The sequence below is a fragment of the Schistocerca gregaria genome, chromosome 2 (assembly GCF_023897955.1).
Source record: "Schistocerca gregaria isolate iqSchGreg1 chromosome 2, iqSchGreg1.2, whole genome shotgun sequence".
NCBI lineage: Eukaryota > Metazoa > Arthropoda > Insecta > Orthoptera > Acrididae > Schistocerca > Schistocerca gregaria.
The window spans coordinates 661,373,625-661,393,250 of NC_064921.1; the positions used below are offsets into that span (position 1 = coordinate 661,373,625).

The window sequence follows — 19,626 nt, forward strand, 5'->3', positions numbered from 1 at the left end:
CTATGAAGAGCTGCAGTTCTTATAAGTTTTTGGGGGCTAGTAGGTAGTGTACTGCTTTTACGTACTTAGATCTGTTCTTAAGTAATCCTTTGATCTGGAAGTCGATACTTAGTATGTAGTGTAGGTACTGATGCTCCAGTTGAAGAACCGACTTGCACTATAAGCTGCTAACGTCAAGTTTCTCGAATAGCAGTCTTAAAGTACAAAAATGGTGTCTGTATCCTCAAACTAGTTGGCGCATGGAGAATACCATGAATTAATTTCTCCAGATACCTTTGTATTGTTACCACAAACATCAAACTTTAAATCTGTACATTTCAGATACTATTTTTAGGTCTAATATTTGGTTCATAACCTTATCAAGTGGCAGTTGTAAATATTGGTCAGTCAAATGGACCTTTGATAAAGTATTTGTACCTGGTAATTTGATTGGCAGTTCTTTGAGGCAAGTTATCAGATACAAGTCTATGTTGGACTGGTTTTGAAACTGCAACAAATTTATTTTGCACCATTATATCCACCATCATGGGTTTAAAGCTGTAAATGTGATAACGCTCCAGAAAGGGCATCTGCAACTGATTTTGACATTGTGTATCCTGAGTAGCACTTGTTGTCAACGTATAAAATGGATAAACACCGATTTACGAAGAACTGATTGAGTGTGAGTGACTGCAAACTACACACTCTTTGTTGTTGGTGACTACTGATTCTGGGCAACTAATACCACTGCTGTCACTTTATTTTGCTGTGGCTGCATGTTTACTGTGGAAGACAATGACTGACGGAAAAAAATTTGATTTTCATAAATTTGTGAAATCTTTGTCAGGTGCTCATTGAACTACTGAGGCCACTTTATGAGACAGCCTGGGCAATTTGAGGATTCAACTGAGACTTAAGTCCAAAACTCTTAATGCCATAACACACTTGCGACCAGGTGCCAAATACACTAACACATCGTGTATGAATGATTCCGTGAAAGCCATGCAGTTGAAGTTACACTGTCAAATGAAGTCTGCAAGGGCCAAATAGGAATGACCTCTTTTTTTTTTGTAACATTAACTGAATCTGTGTCAGATGGCTGCTACTTGAGTTTGATGACTAATGTATATATTCAAAAACCGTAGATGTGAGCAAATAATTTTTTAAACTTAATATCTCAGCCTGAGGTCTCACAAATGGTATCACTGCCAGTTTCAACTTATTGCCAAGTCATTACTAGACAATCTCAATAAAAATAAAGAAGAAAGGGGTATTTCCTATCCCCTGTCCTCGTTTATTGTTTAAACAAGTCATTGAAAGACTTAATCTTAATAAAAACAGAATGACTTTTGGTGAGCAGCACTACTTACTTAGCGATACAGCATACAGTGTCAGAGGTAGAATTCCAAACTCTCTCTCAGTTTGTTGAAATTCACTAATGGAGGATCAGGTGGAACTGATGTCACATTTTACTGCTTCATTGAATTCAAAAGGAGCTCATACTGCTTTTACTATTGCAGCATCAACTTTTGTTAACTCACATAAAAAACTTTGGATCCACAATGAAGTAGTTGAAAATATACTATTGTCGAAGCCTTGTTGCCATTTATGTATCCCATGAGGTATTTCATTACTGAGTTTGTTATGTGACTGATAGAAGAGAGCTGTGCTCAAAGAACAAGTTCACTTCATGCAAGTTTGTCAAGAGTGAACAAATGTTCCAAATAATTTCAAGTCAATCAATAACATAAACAGTGAACTTCTGTGCAGCTCATTTTATTCTGCTTCGGAGATAGAGTCTTTGCCCATTGAAGTTGTCAATAGTGTCTCCCCTGCGGTATGTTGCAAAATAGCCAAATGTCTTGCCCCATTTCCTCAACACCATCTGGTGAGAGCTTGGATGATTGTCTTTTCCTACACCTTTGATTCAGGATACTAAAGCTACAATTTTATTGGTGCTTTAATGATTTTCTGTCTGCAATGACATTGTCTTTCAACATGACCTCACCAGACCAGTTTATGTATGTAATGAACATAATGGCTATTTAATACCTTGTGGGACACACACAAATTTACTTTCACATCTGACCCACTCTTTTAGTTATTAAATAATGGAAACTCCAGGTAGGAATATCAACAATGTACGAAAAGATATATTGCTACTTACCGTATAGAATACATGTCAAGTTTCAGACAGGCACGATTAAAAGACATTCACATTTATTAAGTATGACATACTAAATTATGCTTGGTAATGGAAAGTCCTGGTGGAACATAAGTAATTTATGAGTAACATTTGCCCCCCCCCCCCCCCCCACACACACACACAGATGCATGGGATAGAAATGAGGGCGGTAAACACAGCAGGTGCATCATATAAGAATGCAAGATGATGAGTTTTTTTTATCTCTTCAGTGAAGTATGCACTGTTTTGAAACTTTGTTATTGATTAAAACTATGTACTCTCTCATTACATGCATCTGGAACCTTGCCTTTTATGGGCAGTGCACTTCCCAAATGAGTTACTCAGGCACATGAGGATTTAATGCATCAGCTTTGAATATTTTGTGGTGGAAATTTGTAGTGGTGCTTTACTAAGATTGTATAAACATTCTGTTTTTACTTTCCTTTAGTAGTATGATTAAAGGATAAAAATTTATCTTTTATAGGCACTGAGGATACTACTGCAGTGTATTGAAGCCCACGCAAATCGTTATGGACGATACATTGTCCCTCTCCTCTCACTTAGTGTTGATTTCTATATCAGAGTATTTGTCAGGGTATTCACTGGTCCTGTTCACTGCAAACGAACAACGAGGTAAGTGTTAGTTATAATGTTTACTGAAGCTGAAATCTTAAGTTTTATATTCAGTTTCTCCAAACACGGTAAAACTGTGATTTCCATGTATGTAATGTATGTCAGTGTGGCTTAATAAAATACCTTGAAATAGTCACACATTTCTTTCTTTGTTTAACTAGCATAGTATTCTCGTTGCCCTGTAATACATGTCTTCAATATACAGTAAATGTATGAAAATAAAATCTCGAAACAATCTTTCACATCTGTTTTTTAGATTGTAAAAATTGTGATAGCCATTTTCCCCTGCTTATTAAATATTATGAATTTAATTTTGGTTTTCCTGAAACTCAGGAATGTATGCAAACCATTCTTCAAGCTGAAGATTGCTGAACCTTGTTTGTTTTTGGTTGCTCCTTTTCTTCCCTTTTAATACCACTGCATTCTATCTCCCAGTTGTAGTAAATGTGTGTATGAAACCATATGCATTTTAACAATACATACAACCTTTTTACTTATCTAATTAATGCACTTAATATACATGACATGAGGTCTATCAGTTTCATTCTGTAGATTCCCTCACAGAATTCTGTAAGGTACTTTTGTGTTTAAACTAATTTGCAGAAAATACAGAAAATGTATTCATTCATAAATTCATAAAAAATACAATACTGAAGCAGATTAGGAAATTTAATGCAGCAGTGAAAGCATATGGCATCTATTCTAACATCTCTCTCCAGCCCCCTCCCTCAGACTGAACTTATGAAGCACATCAAATCAGACGAAAGTCTGTTTCATGGATATTGTTAATTTGGGTAATATATGATAGCTGATGAGATATGTACAGTGGCTTGTGGGTACTCTCTAGATTCAATAAATAATGGAAGGAGTAAAATTAATGGCTAAACCTATAGTTGAGGCATTAAGCAATCAATAAACACACAAAAAAAAAACCGAAGACATTGCCAAGTTTTTCTACAACGCTCTTTTCCAATACTAACTGATATGGTAACCTCCCTCCTCTCCCCCCCCCCCCCCCCCCAATCTACACACAATCATACTCACACTCTCTCTTTCAGTACTGTCACAGGCATATCCTACCCTACTGGAGGAAGAACTACTTGTGAAAGCAGTCATGGCATATACCAACTGTGCTGTAACTTCTGCCCCGCCTTTCTGTAAGCATGGCCTCCAGCAGACCGTTCACCTGAAGTGAATGGTCGGCACCAAATGGTGGCCTTGACTAGCCAGTGGCAGAACGTGTTGCCGAGTATAGCATTCTCCTCTGTAATGGGTACTTCACAACCTGTACTGTACTGGTTCAAAAGATCTGTTCTCAATGTCTACATGAAGAAAGTTCATGAAATTGCTGTATGCTGTATCCTGCTATTAGTGCATGTGAGTCTGAGTGTGCCAAGAGTAATGTCACTGTACATGTGTACTTAAATCAGCTGCCAAGTGGATCAGCACGAGCCGCCCACTAGAGGCTGCCTGTAGGAAGTGTGCACACAGCACAGTCACTATTGCACCATCTACTGGGAACTGGCACCTGTATGTACATATAACAGTGCTTACTAACTCTGACAATGTTCTTTTACTTTATACTGCTCACATCAGTTGCTCCTTCTGTATGATTCTTTTGTCTTGTTTTGTGTGGAATCATGAGAGGCTTATTTCTGTTATTTTTCTGAGGATTCTGAATAAAGAATTTGGTGTGTGATACTCAGATATGTGCAAAGTCTAATTCCTTTTATGGATTCCACATAAGGTGTATCAATTACTGTGTCAGCTTGCCATTTCCCAAGAATCAGCAGCTCTTATTTTGATCACAGTTGCAGTTTATTGTCTAGCTACCATCAAACACGTCATAATGGTGCGAGTTGAATTCTACTGATGCTGCAAGAAACCAAACCAGTCACACTGGCCCTGCAGAACCAAACATCACACCTGTAGCAATAAGTGTCAGTTACTGCTGGCCATAATGACCCTTATGCAGACTTTATGGTGCACAGATCAATTATATGTTTAGTGCCAGACAAGGAAGTGTGCCAGAAGTCTTTACTCTCTGTAACCCCCCCTCCAGTGCACCAATATGTTGACAGTTCTGAACGACCAGTTACTTTCACCTCAAAATCTGTCACTCAGCCCAGCAGTATTACTGTCAGGGGAAAAAGAGGCTCTTACTGTCGTTTATGATCTCCAGAAATTTCATGCTTTTTGTATGGCTCCAAGTTTCTCCTTATTACTAACCATAAACTGTTGGTTTCACACTCACACTTCCATTGACATTGGCTGAGGTCACAATTTGTATGCTTTTGAGGTTTTTTTTCTATTGAAGGATTGCCTTGCACTTTAGTTTCTGGCAATGGACCACAGTTTGCTTCTCACACCTTCCAATTGTTTTTTTTTCCCCCTCATGACATTGGTCCTGTTATGGCTCTGTCATTCCACCCTCTATCAAATGGTGAGGCAGAACATCTAGTTTGTATATTCAAGTCCCAAATTAAAAAGTTTGTTGTGGATTCTTCACCGGACGATGCCCTTCTCCATTTTCTGAGCACCTGTATAGCTTCAGGCCTTGGGGGAGTGGAGCTTGACTGAGTTACTTCACGGCCAGCAGCCATGCATGCTCTTCCATCTTCTGCAGCCTGCGCTGCATCTGCCACGGTTGGGTTCATCCAGACACTTTGTGCCACGATCCCCGGTGGGCGCAAGGTTTTGGTCGCAGGCCCAAGTGGATGCCAGCTGCTGTTGTCTGCCACCAGGGACACCACCGTTGTGATGTCTGTACAGCCAACGGGCTGGTGGCATGTCACTTTGATCAGTTATGGCCCGGCTTGCCACTAGAAGCTACTGGACCCGCAACCCCCAATGCTGCAGCCCATCCCACCACTCTCCACTTCAAGCCCATTATTGCCTGCTATGGAGGCATCCCCGCACCATTGGCGGCACCGTGGTGTTCCATCTACTGGGCACTGGTCCATCCTCAGCCTCGGTACCATTGCTGCAGCCTGCTGTTTTGGCCTGCCCGCCTTCACTGGCCCTCTCACCATCATCGCCTCAGCCATTGTCGCCAGTGGGTCGAATCAGGCTCCTCCACACATGGCCCTGTCTGCTGATGCCAATGCAGAAATGGTGATGGCACCCACCTCCTGATGCTTTTGTCAGGTTCTGCACAGGCCCACCACCCTTGGGTGTGCCCACATCTCTGCTGTACCCGCCCAGCATATTGTCCCGCCCCGGTGTTGGCACTGGCTGCTGCCACTTGGGATCTGATGGATGTATCTCTCGTTGGGCTGCTGGCATCTTTCCATCGCCTGGGCACCCTCTTTGCGTAAGGGATTGGTGTGCTGTATCCTGCTATTAGTGCATTTAAGTGTGAGTGCACCAAGTGTAGTGTCACTGAGCATATTTACTTAAATCAACCGCCAATGTATTAGCGTGACACAGCCACTAGAGGCCACCTGTGGAAAGCTAGCACACAGCACGGTCTCCGCCATGCCATCTACTGGTAACTCACTCCTATATGAGCGCAGAGTAGCGGTGACTCACTCTGACTACGTTCTTTTAGTTCGTAGTGCACATATCAGATGTCATATGCCGCTTATGTTGCACATTCGATATTATTTTTTTCTCTTTTTGTGTGTGGAGTAATGAGAGACTTATTTATGTTATTGTTGAGATGCTTATCAGTAAAGCTATATTTGTGTTATTTGGATTGGTTTCATGTTTTAGTTGGTTACTACAGTATAAACTGGTTATCAGGAACTGCTCTATATATTTTACACCATACTGTTCTTTTGTTAGCCCTCAGTTTTTCCATATTTATCAATCAAACACCTGACAACAGTTCCCGTTCACACAAAAAATATACTCCACCATCCCCTTCACCAACATGACATATAGATCAAAACCATAGAGCATTTTCACTACCCAGCTCTAACCTTATAATGTCACAAGAGTGGCTGTACTGTATGAAAAATAGTGCACTTCTTATGGTCTGTGATGAAACTACACTAATAATAGATAGTAAAACATAAACTTTCACAGCTGGAATTGTCACAATTAATAAAATCTTCCAGGCTATTATGCTGTGGCCGAAGGGATCTCACTTTACAACACAATGTTTTGTCCCCATTTGCTGAGGACATTTTCAGTAGGGATTGTAGTTTTTTTGAATGTCCGATTCACACCCTGCTCACTACTGACTGTCAGTAGCAAGCCAGGGTGTGGGTCAGACATTCAACAAAGCTACAATCCCTCTTGAAAATGTCCTCCACAGATGGGGACGAAACGTCAGGCTTTAAAATGAAATCCCTTCGACCATGGCATAATAGCCTAGAATTTTTTATTAATTGTGAAATAATAGATATTCATTGCATATGTGCAGTAAATGCCCCAAATGGCAGTAATTCACAGACATACTCAAAAGAGAAGTGCATGAAAAGTAACGTAAGTCAGTAGTGAAGTTCACATGTTAATTAAGTTGCATGAATACAACAAGAGTATGAGCGATGACAGCAGACTTCTCTAAATGGTATTACGTATGCTGGTTGGGAGCAGTCTCAGAATGGATTTTAGCATAATACAGAATAGTAACAGTCTCACGACATTTCACATAGGCTTACATGTTACTCATATGCTAATCTGGCACTGACTCTTGCAGAGATGGGGCATGGCAATAACTAAATGCTGACTCGACTACATGATGTTATGGAATTGCGTGTTGGTCACAGGTATTTTACTAGTGTGAGTAACCGGGAGACGTTAATATGTTAATAGTGGTGCACATACTGAAGATTTTGGGTGGGTTTGGCCTTATAAAGACCTGATGTATGAACACTTTAGTATTTTTGAAACTGCATAAGGGCATGATGTATGAACACTTTAGTATTTTTGAAACTGCATAAGGGCATGATGTATGAACACTTTAGTATTTTTGAAACTGCATAAGGGCATGAAAAACTGATCTACATCTACATGACTACTCTGCAATTCACATTTAAGTGCTTGGCAGAGGGTTCATCGACCCCTAATCATACTATCTCTCTACTATTCCACTCCCGAACAGCGAGCGGGAAAAACGAACACCTAAACCTTTCTGTTCGAGCTCTGATTTCTCTTATTTTATTTTGATGATCATTCCTTCCTATGTAGGTTGGGCTCAACAAAATATTTTCGCATTCGGAAGAGAAAGTTGGTGACTGAAATTTCTTAAAAAGGTCTCGCCGCGACGAAAAACGTCTATGCTGTAATGACTTCCATCCCAACTCGTATATCATATCTGCCACACTCTCTCCCCTATAACGTGATAATACAAAACGAGCTGCCCTTTTTTGCACCCTTTCGATGTCCTCCGTCAATCCCACCTGGTAAGGATCCCACACCGCGCAGCAATATTCTAACAGAGGACGAATGAGTATAGTGTAAGCTGTCTCTTTAGTGGACTTGTTCCATCTTCTAAGTGTCCTGCCAATGAAACGCAACCTTTGGCTCGCCTTCCCGACAATATTATCTATGTGGTCCTTCCAACTGAAGTTGTTCGTAATTTTAACACCCAGGTACTTAGTTGAATTGACAGCCTTGAGAATTGTACTATTTATCGAGTAATCGAATTCCAACGGATTTCTTTTTGAACTCATGTGGATCATCTCACACTTTTCGTTATTTAGCGTCAACTGCCACCTGACACACCATACAGCAATCTTTTCTAAATCGCTTTGCAACTGATACTGGTCTTCGGATGACCTTACTAGACGGTAAATTACAGCATCATCTGCAAACAGTCTAAGAGAACTGCTCAGATTGTCACCCAGGTCATTTATATAGATCAGGAACAGTAGAGGTCCCAGGACGCTTCCCTGGGGAACACCTGATATCACTTCAGTTTTACTCGATGATTTGCCGTCTGTTACTACGAACTGCGACCTTCCTGACAGGAAATCACGAATCCAGTCGCACAACTGAGACGATACCCCATAGCTCCGCAGCTTGATTAGAAGTCGCTTATGAGGAACGGTGTCAAAAGCTTTCCGGAAATCTAGAAATACGGAATCAACTTGAGATCCCCTGTCGATAGTGGCCATTACTTCGTGCGAATAAAGAGCTAGCTGCGTTGTACAAGAGTGATGTTTTCTGAAGCCATGCTGATTATGTGTCAATAGATCGTTCCCTTCGAGGTGATTCATAATGTTTGAATACAGTATATGCTCCAAAACCCTACTGCAAACCGACGTCAATGATATAGGTCTGTAGTTTAATGGATTACTCCTACTACCCTTCTTGAACACTGGTGCGACCTGCGCAATTTTCCAATCTGTAGGTACAGATATATCGGTGAGTGAGCGGTTGTATATGAGTGCTAAGTAGGGAGCTATAGTATCAGCGTAATCTGAAAGGAACCTAATCGGTATACAATCTGGACCTGAAGACTTGCCCGTATCAAGCGATTTGAGTTGCTTCGCAACCCCTAAGGTATCTACTTCTAAGAAACTCATGCTAGCAGATGTTCGTGTTTCAAATTCTGGAATATTCCATTCGTCTTCCCTGGTGAAGGAATTTCGGAAAACTGCGCTCAATAACTCCGCTTTAGCGGCACAGTCGTCGATAACAGTACCATCGGCACTGCGCAGCGAAGGTATTGACTGCATCTTGCCACTTGTGTACTTTACATACGACCAGAATTTCTTCGGATTTTCTACCAAATTTCGAGACAATGTTTCGTTGTGGAACCTATTAAAGGCATCTTGCATCGAAGTACGTGCCAAATTTCGCGCGTCTGTAAATTTTAGCCCATCTTCGGGATTTCACGTTCTTCTGAACTTCGCATGCTTTTTCCGTTGCCTCTGCAACAGCGTTTGGACCTTTTTTGTGTACCACGGGGGATCTGTCCCATCTCTTACCAATTTATGAGGTATGAATATCTCAATTGCTGTTGCTACTATATCTTTGAATTTGAGCCACATCTCGTCTACATTCGCATAGTCAGTTCGGAAGGAATGGAAGTTGTCTTTTAGGAAGGCTTCTAGTGGCACTTTATCCGCTTTTTTAAATAAAATTATTTTGTGTTTGTTTCTGATGGATTTGGAAGAAATGGTATTGAGCCTAGCTACAATGACCTTGTGATCACTAATCTCTGTATCAGTCATGATGCTCTCTATCAGCTCTGGATTGTTTGTGGCTAAGAGGTCAAGTGTGTTTTCGCAACCATTTACAATTTGCGTGGGTTCATGGACTAACTGCTCGAAATAATTTTCGTAGAAAGCATTTAGGACAATCTCGGAAGATGTTTTCTGCCTACCACCGGTTTTGAACAAGTATTTTTGCCAACATACCGAGGGTAGGTTGAAGTCCCCACCAACTATAACCGTATGAGTGGGGTATTTATTTGTTACGAGACTCAAACTTTCTCTGAACTGTTCCGCAACTGTATCATCGGAGTCTGGGGGTCGGTAGAAGGAGCCAATTATAGGTTATATTTTGCTAGTTTAGATTATCTTTATTTTGTGATAGTAATTTGGCTTGCAAAATCTGTGGGTTATTAATAAAATGTTAAAGTTCATTGAACCATTTTTTATGCATGCATTGGAATAACACATTTATGAGTACAGCCACCACATTGTAATTTATGAGGTATTGTAAAATTTCTTAATTAACAGCTTAATTACTTACTAGGGGTGACATTCAGTTCATAAAAATTAGGGCAAGGGAAGTAGTGGTAAAAGTTGACATCTAACAAGTGCAGTGGGTAAATCTTCAGTGAAAAATTAAGGTGTTTCCAAACTTTAACATCAATTATCTAATAAGTTAATTCGTTTCAGGAAAATCAAAACATATTACTCTGAAGTCTGGATGCCAGTCTTTGTAATGAATAGTGTCAGTCTGTCTGAAATAACATATTAGCTCACTCACAATCTGCTGTAGTGATAAATGTAGCTCTTCATATTTTCTTAATTAATCTGGTTTCCAGTAAAAGTAGATACATTAATGGTATCAACACAGTGAAAAGAATAGCCTGAGTAATAAACCTTATTGAGAAAAGGTCTAATTAACATTTTGCCAGAATCTGGTACTTATCACATATGCACTATGTAGATACTTGAGTTAAAAGTGAGGAGTGAGTGAAGAAAAAATATTAATTATTAGCAGGAGTACAGTCATAGTAGGCGGAGTAGTCCCAGCATGCTATGTTGTATCCTCCCACCCTGGCCCTGTACTTCTCTCAGTATGTACTCCTCTCTGCAGTATCCTCTTCCTGTGTCTCAATTTTAATGGGTGCTTCACAGGTGCTGACAGTTTGGCCCTTCCTCCCCCCATCATCAGCTGCTGTGAATTTGATCCCATAGTCCTCTACACCTCAGTCTCATCAAATCTCTGCTCCACATCAAACTCCACTCCTACTACATGACTGTAATTTCACTCACATCAGCCTCTTCACATTATCTGGGTGAACACGCCGCAGAACGACAAGGAAATTTGGGAAAACCCAGAAATTTCTTTGTCTGGGAAGAAATCAGAATAAAAACATGGGAATTTTTTTTTTTAAATTCCAGGTTTTTTTTCCTTAATTTGACTGGTAAGACGTGATACATTAAGACAGAATTTTCCTTTATCTCAGTATTGCAGAATAATACTGTAGCAATAAAGCATGAATGAGCAAATAACAATAAAATAAAAATTTTATTGCCAAGAAAATGCACAATGTACGACAAAACACAGTGCACATGGAACCGTCTGCTGACAGTCAAATGTGCCAAAGGCTCTAGGATGAAGACTATGACATACTTGCATGTACAGAGCTGAAGTTACATATGAGTGGTGCCTTCTCCTGCTTCTGGCAACTTGAGGTGTGGCTGTTAGCTGTATAAGCAGTAGCAGCAAGCAACAACATGCTACCTGTAAAAATTTGTGTGTCATGTCCAAGCTGCGAGATTCACATATGTGCAGAGCAGTCTGAGTTGTGGTATAGGAGGTGGGGAGAGGGGGTAATCTCCATGTGGCCTGTGTTTATGTTTCAGGATTTTGCTGTTTTCATTTACAAAACGGATTTCTGTGGCTGTGAATTAAAATTGATTCACATAATTACTGAAGACTAAAATATGTTATTAGTTACATCTTGAAGAAGAATGAAGTTATTTTTGTTAGTTCGCTAAAGGAATTTAGCTTTTATTGATCTTTTCCACAGAGACAGTCAGTTTATTTGAAACAATGTGGTTCATTTCACACAATAGGCTAGGTTCAACTGTTCACTGAATTTCAAGTGCACATTTTCATCTTCTGGCATGTACGGCCTTATGCCATAATAAAGAACCAAACACTAGATAATACAGTACATGTTACTCTAAGAAAATTGACATACGAGAAACACACTGAGAAGCTTAATACCAAATAAGAGTCCTGCTTCAGTGTGAATCTGGACACGAATGTGCACTTCCAGCATAATTGTGTATCTCAGTATGGCTTCCAAAATTCCGATGTCCTTGGAGTGTTCTCTGATGATCTTTTTATTTTGTCTCATAAAGCAAGATCTCTTAGTGCTATATAATTATGAACAAAGGTAAATGTTCACTTGCAGATGACCAAACAGGCAGTGTGGTCAGTAGCTTTGTATAAAATGTTTTGTTTCAAGTGTATTGAAAGCTTGAGCTGAATTTTACAGATCTGTCTTCTGTGAAACAATGTTTTTTGATCACAAGACATGTCTCCTCTAGGCTTGATGCTATTTCTTAATTTCTGTCATTTATGCCTTAAATTTACAGAATGCCACTCTTCGGTAAAATATAGACTTGCAGCTTACCATGTATTATTATTATTATAACTCCCCAGAAGCCTTTACATTTACTCCTGGAGTCAAATAAAAACTGCCAGCTCTACAGTTTTTACGTACCCTGATAGCCATGATAATTTATTATACTGTTTGAAAAAATAATCAAAAGCATTTTGTCCTTAGTTGTGGTGTATACAAAGAACTGTTTTTGTTTCATTTGTGTAAGAAATCTTTATATTCCTTTGTACTAGTTTTTTTTTTCCAGTGCTATGTGGATGTAAACCTATTTGGAATTGCTACATAACAGTATTGCAGAGTAGAATAAAAGAAACCATGTTAAAGGCACCAGATAGCAAAATATTAGGGTACTTTGTGACAGTCTGCTGTTGAAATAAATATTATGAAGTTTGCAAAAGTAGTCTAAAGCTTATTGTCCTTAATTCTCATGTATACAAATAACTGCTTTTTTTAAAAAAAAATTTACAAGAAATCTTTATTCCTTCTTACTAGCATTTTGCAGCTTGGTATGGGTGTAAACCTCATTGGAAATACTGCATATCAATATTCCTGAGTATGAATTTAAGAAAAGAAAATCTATGTTAACCTGCGAAAACTTGAGTATTGAATGTTTTGCTCACACTCAACAAGTAGTCTAAAATGTACCTAAATGTGTAAATTAGTATGTTTTTTGTGTAAATTAGTATTTTGTAAATTAGTATTTTGTGTAAATTAGTATGTTTTTGTTATTTTTGTAATAAAACACTCATATTTTAGTATTTAATACATTTATATGCAGTACACAACAAGGAGTTTATCTATATTGCTGGTAATAACCTTAGGACAATTACAATCGCCACTCTTCTGAGGCACGTATAAAAAAAATTGAAACACAAAGAAAACAAGTATTCCTTATTATTTAACTTTTGTGACTTTATCTTTGTCATATATCTGAGCTTTGTATGTATCATATAATATTACAGCATGTTCATTACACAAAAATATTTGATGACGGATACAAGCCTTTCTTGTCTTCCGAGTTTTGCATCTTGGACAGACTTGACATATACCAATGGGTCTTTCAGCGTCTGAAACTTCAGTTTCATTGGTAATCATTGTATAGTTTGCTGTAGAGGATGAGATAGGTTTTGCATTGTACTCCTACACTTGTTTGTTAGCTCTAGAGCCAGCGTTTTCAAGTACTGTCTTCTAGTAATAATCACATTTGTATTCTCTTTATATGTTATTTGACTTTATGCCAGTAATATTTAAAATCGAAAAAAATAATCTCAGTGGCCACCTACATGCTACTCGAGCCACAGAATATTCTTCTTTCATTCGATCCACCACATTGACACTTCCTTTTGTCCGATTATAATACATGATGATTTTGGGTTTTGTGTGTTCCCCAGTTGTTGGATCAATCTGATCATTTTCATGGAGTGTACTTATCATAACCACAACTTTTTTCTTTTTTTTGCTGTGGTGTGTAGGAAACCAGAACCTTATTCTCATGAAAACTAAAGATACTGCAGGCTGTTGGTCTTATTTTAGTATCTAGGAACAAAGGAGGGATTTCTTTTTTATTCTTCCTGAGAGTACCAGCTAAAGTTGTTCGTTTGCTCATCAATTTGTCAGCCAATAGAATTGAGGCGAAACAATTATCAGTCATTATATTTCTTCCAGTGTATAATTTATCTTGGGCCATTTGGTTGTTTGCCGTGGTAAATTTCTAGATTACTTGTGTAGAAGTGATTTAAGTCACATAAAAGCATACACCTTGATTTCATATTTGACCAGTTTATTTGCTATGTACATACAGAATTTACAGTGGCCTCCGAATGCTCCTAACATTCTATCAGTTCTACATCTACATCCATACTCCACAAGCCACCTGACGGTGTGTGGTTGTTACATTTTCTCCTACCCGATAATTCGATCGACACTTTGCGACAAACAAATAAAATATTTTATGAACTGGGGCAAGATTGTCGTACTTAGACCTCTCTGAGTGGGTTTGAATATCGACAAACCTTACAGTTGTCATCAGAAAAAAAGTCTAGTTTTGCTCATAACAGCTCAGGAAATATTGAGGGCTGCGCCACCTTTCTCCCACATTTCCTGCACATTCAGATGACCTTTTTTTTTTTTTACCAGCCATGTATAAAATGCCAATAAATGCTTTCAAGTCTATAATATCAGTCTCTTTACAATCCCTCTTTCTTGAAAATCAAGCCTTGATTTTTCTAATATGAATATTCGTATACATTACTATGTCAGTCAACATTTCTTCACTTACAAAAGGAAGAAGACAGTCTATAATACCTTTGGTGTCTTCTGCCACAGCCTTCCTCTCTCGTCTACCAATTTTTTAGATCTTGTCGTCATGTTGGAATGGCCTGGGTTGTAACTCCACTTTGTTTGTTTGTCTTTGCCTAAATAAAATAACTGACGCCATTCTTGGATGGAAGACATTTCCACCTCATCTTCATCTGATGACTGTTCTGTTTCAGTACGGCGGTCACTGTGTTTACTGTCTGCATCACTTTTCAGTATTACCGTCTCTGACAGATGCTACTGCAAGAGCTTCTAGATTGTCTTCTTCCAGCCATGCCAGAATTCTTTCTTCTAGTGGAACCATCTATAAAAATGCAAAATAATGTTAGTTTACTCATTAAGTAGATTCTTAGCTATCGTGAATAATAATAAAAAACAATACAATAAACCATGAGCAATGCACATAAAATGACATTTTAAGAAATGTTAATAACAAAATATACATATTAAATCCAATGATTCCAAGACTTACCAAGCGGGAAAGCGCCGGTAGACAGGCACAATAAAATAACACACAAACACACACACAAAATTTCTAGCTTTCGCAACCAATGGTTGCTTCTTCAGGAAAGAGGAAAGGAGAGGGAAAGACGAAAGGATGTGGGTTTTAAGGGAGAGGGTAAGGGGTATTCCAATCCTGGGAGCGGAAAGACTTACCTTAGGGGGAAAAAAGGATAGGTATATACTCGCGCGCGCGCACACACACACACACACACACACACATCCATCCATACATATACAGACACAAGCAGACATATTTAAAGGCAAAGAGTTTGGGCAGAGATGTCAGTCGAGGCGGAAGTGCAGAGGCAAAGATGATGAATGACAGGTGAGGTATGAGTGGCGGCAACTTTAAATTAGCGGAGATTGAGGCCTGGTGGATAATGAGAAGAGAGGATATATTGAAGGGCAAGTTCCCATCTCTGGAGTTCGGACAGGTTGGTGTTGGTGGGAAGTACCCAGATAACCCAGACGGTGTAACACTGTGCCAAGATGTGCTGGCCGTGCACCAAGGCATGTTTAGCCACAGGGTGATCCTCATTACCAACAAACACTGTCTGCCTGTGTCCATTCATGCAAATGGACAGTTTGTTGCTGGTCATTCCCACATAGAAACCATCACAGTGTAGGCAAAATGGTTCATATGGCTCTGAGCACTATGGGACTCAACTGCTGTGGTCATTAGTCCCCTAGAACTTAGAACTATTTAAACCTAACTAACCTAAGGACATCACACACATCCATGCCCAAGGCAGGATTCGAACCTACAACCGTAGCAGTCGCATGGTTCCAGACTGCGCGCCTAGAACCGCGAGACCACCACGGCCGGCACAGTGTAGGCAGGTCAGTTGGTAAATCACATGGATGCTTTCACACGTGGCTCTGCCTTTGATCGTGTAAACCTTCTGGGTTACAGGAGTGGAGTAGGTGGTGGTGGGAGGGTGCATAGGATAGGTTTTACACCGGGGGCGGTTACAAGGGTAGGAGCCAGAGGGTAGGGAAGGTGGTTTTGGGGTTTTCATAGGGATGAACCAAGAGGTTACGAAGGTTAGGTGGACAGCGAAAAGACACTCTTGGTGGAGTGGGGAGGATTTCATGAAGGATGGATCTCATTTCGGGGCAGGAAGTCGTATCCCTGCTGGAGAGCCACATTCAGAGTCTGGTCCAGTCCCGGGAAGTATCCTGTCACAAGTGGGGCACTTTTGGGGTTCTTCTGTGAGAGGTTCTGGGTTTGAGGGGATGAGGAAGTGGCTCTGGTTATTTGCTTCTGTACCAGGTCGGGAGGGTAGTTGCGGGATCCGAAAGCTGTTTTCAGGTTGTTGGTGTAATGGTTCAGGGATTCAGGACTGGAGCAGATTCGTTTGCCACGAAGGCCTAGGCTGTAGGCAAGGTACCGTTTGATATGGATTGGGTGGCAGCTGTCATAATGGAGGTACTGTTGCTTGTTGGTGGGTTTGATGTGGACGGATGTGTGAAGCTGGTCATTGGACAGATGGAGGTCAACGTCAAGGAAAGTGGCATGGGATTTGGAGTAGGACCAGGTGAATCTGATGGAACCAAAGGAGTTGAGGTTGGAGAGGAAATTCTGGAGTTGTTTTCACTGTGAGTCCATTTCATGAAGATGATCTACGTAGGCAGAGATACGTTCTGTGGGGGCTTGGTAACCAGCTACAATGGGGCAGCCGGGATGTTTGGGTTTGTGAATTTTAGGAAGTAGGTAGAAGGTAGGAGTGCGAGGTGTCGTTGGGGTCAGGAGTTTCCGTCCACCTAACCTTGTAACCTCTTGGTTCATCCCTATGAAATCCCCAAACCACCTTCCCTACCCTCTGGCTCCTACCCTTGTAACCACCCCCGGTGTAAAACCTATCCTATGCACCCTCCCACCACCACCTACTCCAGTCCTGTAACCCGGAAGGTGTACACGATCAAAGGCAGAGCCACGTGTGAAAGCACCCATGTGATTTACCAACTGACCTGCCTACATTGTGATGCTTTCTATGTGGGAATGACCAGCAACAAACTGTCCATTTGCTTGAATGGACACAGGCAGACAGTGTTTGTTGGTAATGAGGATCACCCTGTTACTAAACATGCCTTGGTGCACGGCCAGCACATCTTGGCACAGTGTTACACCGTCCGGGTTATCTGGATACTTCCCACCAACACCAACCTATCCGAACTCCAGAGATGGGAACTTGCCCTTCAATATATCCTCTCTTCTCGTTATCCACCAGGCCTCAATCTCCGCTAATTTAAAGTTGCCGCCACTCATACCTCTCCTGTCATTCAACATCATCTTTGCCTCTGCACTTCTGCCTCGACTGACATCTCTGCCCAAACTCTTTGCCTTTAAATATGTCTGCTTGTGTCTGTATATGTATGGATGGATGTGTGTGTGTGTGTGTGTGTGTGTGTGTGTGTGTGTGTGTGTGTGTGTGTGTGGGCGCGCACGCGCGTGAGTATATACCTATCCTTTTTTCCCCCTAAGGTAAGTCTTTCCGCTCCCGGGATTGGAATAACCCCTTACCCTCTCCCTTAAACCCACATCCTTTCGTCTTTCCCTGTCCTTCCCTCTTTCCTGAAGAAGCAACCATTGGTTGCGAAAGCTAGAAATTTTGTGTGTGTGTTTGTGTGTTATTTTATTGTGCCTGTCTACCGGCGCTTTCCCGCTTGGTAAGTCTTGGAATCATTGTTTTTAATATATTTTTCCCATGTGGAAGTTTCTTTCCATTTTATTAACAAAATATATACTTACTTCAACATTCGCACAATGAGCAAAATGCCGCACAGCAATCATCAGCCCAACCAAATGGTATCTGCCAACAACACGCACGTTCTGGCGCAGTGACAACAGTTTTCGAGGGTCGGGGGATGTACAAATCCCAGCTACCGAGCAAACGAGAACACTGAAGACATTGTTGACAAAATTCTGATTGTTTTAAAAATTGTGTGAGCAAAATGCTCAGAGCACGAGTGCTTGCTGGTTAAAGTCACCATACAGCAAAATATTAGAGTACTTTGAGTTGTTGGGTCTACTTATGAAATGAATATTGTATCAAGGACTGCTTTCTTATTTTACATTCTGTATCTGGATAGGATATGATAAAACAATTGTCCTAAGTACAATAACTTCAAATGTCCCCTTTGAACAACATGATGCAGTTGTGCTTATGATAGTTTGATGCTACGGAATGCTTGACATTTCAAACAGAAATGCAACAAAAGGCCTTATGAACAGAGTATGTCATTGTAGCTGTGCAAGAGCAGTAATGCCTGTTTTATGGGCCCTCTGGGAACTGCTCAAACAAACCTATTTCTAAAAGGTTCCTGGAAAATTTTGCGATGGTGGTTTAAGAAGTGTTTCTTTTTAAGTAAACTTCGTTTTATGCAAGCTGGATTAAATTACATGTGAAAATATGTGATGTATTTCTTAAATCATCGAGCATTTGACTCTCATCCAAAACTTAGCATTTTGAAGACAAGCCACTTAGAAAAATTTCAAGCCCAGAAGAACAGCCATTTATGTCATTATCTAAAAGTTTAATGCCACATTTGTGTTTGAAATATCTTAAAGAATAACACACACAAGAAAAAGACCAATATTATGTGCAAAAGATTAGCTTTTCTTGAAACTAAACTATATGCATATTAATTGAAGCCATGAATTTTTTCTATTTGTGTGTTGGGCTACTTAACTATGATATTGCTGTTGGCTCACTATGTCATATCTCCTATGCTGTGAGTGTCTGCTGTCATTGGATGGCAAAATCATCTGATGTGAACTATGATAGACTGACAAAAGCGTGTCACAAATGTATAAAACCTTTACCATCCATAGGATTGATAAGTTTCCAGCCCCGAGGGAAAGTATACTGTCACTTCACATGAAGAAAGTGTATTTTTAAACAGAAAATTGTGGATTTTTTCCACCTTGTCCGTGTATATGCTCTGGGCATTCTTGTTCCTCTGTTGTATCTTCTCCTCCCAGTTGCTCTTCCATGTTTTTGTGTGCTGTGTGCAACTCCCCCAGCCTGTGGCCAGAGCAAAATTGTCATTGCCTCGCTATTCGGAGTGACTGCTGCTTCTCCTTCCCATACTCCCCAGCCATCAACCACCCTTGCCTAAAAGTCTCCCACTCTCTGCCTCCCTTCCTCTCGTTGCCCATTGCATCCAACACAATCCTCCAAAACAATTCCTCAACCCAGTCGAGCTGCAGTGCTGGTGGAATGTCAGCTACACTCTTGTAGTT

General features: G+C 40.3%; 1 protein-coding gene across 1 annotated transcript in view; it reads left to right on the forward strand.

Annotated features, from left to right (window-relative positions):
* LOC126334709 (probable tRNA (guanine(26)-N(2))-dimethyltransferase) overlaps positions 1-19,626 on the forward strand; it is a 74,927-nt gene that overhangs the window by 12,675 nt on the left and 42,626 nt on the right. The window contains exon 5 of the mRNA XM_049997219.1: positions 2,649-2,797. Coding sequence (XP_049853176.1) covers positions 2,649-2,797 — 149 coding nt within the window. The remainder of the gene's footprint in view (positions 1-2,648; positions 2,798-19,626) is intronic.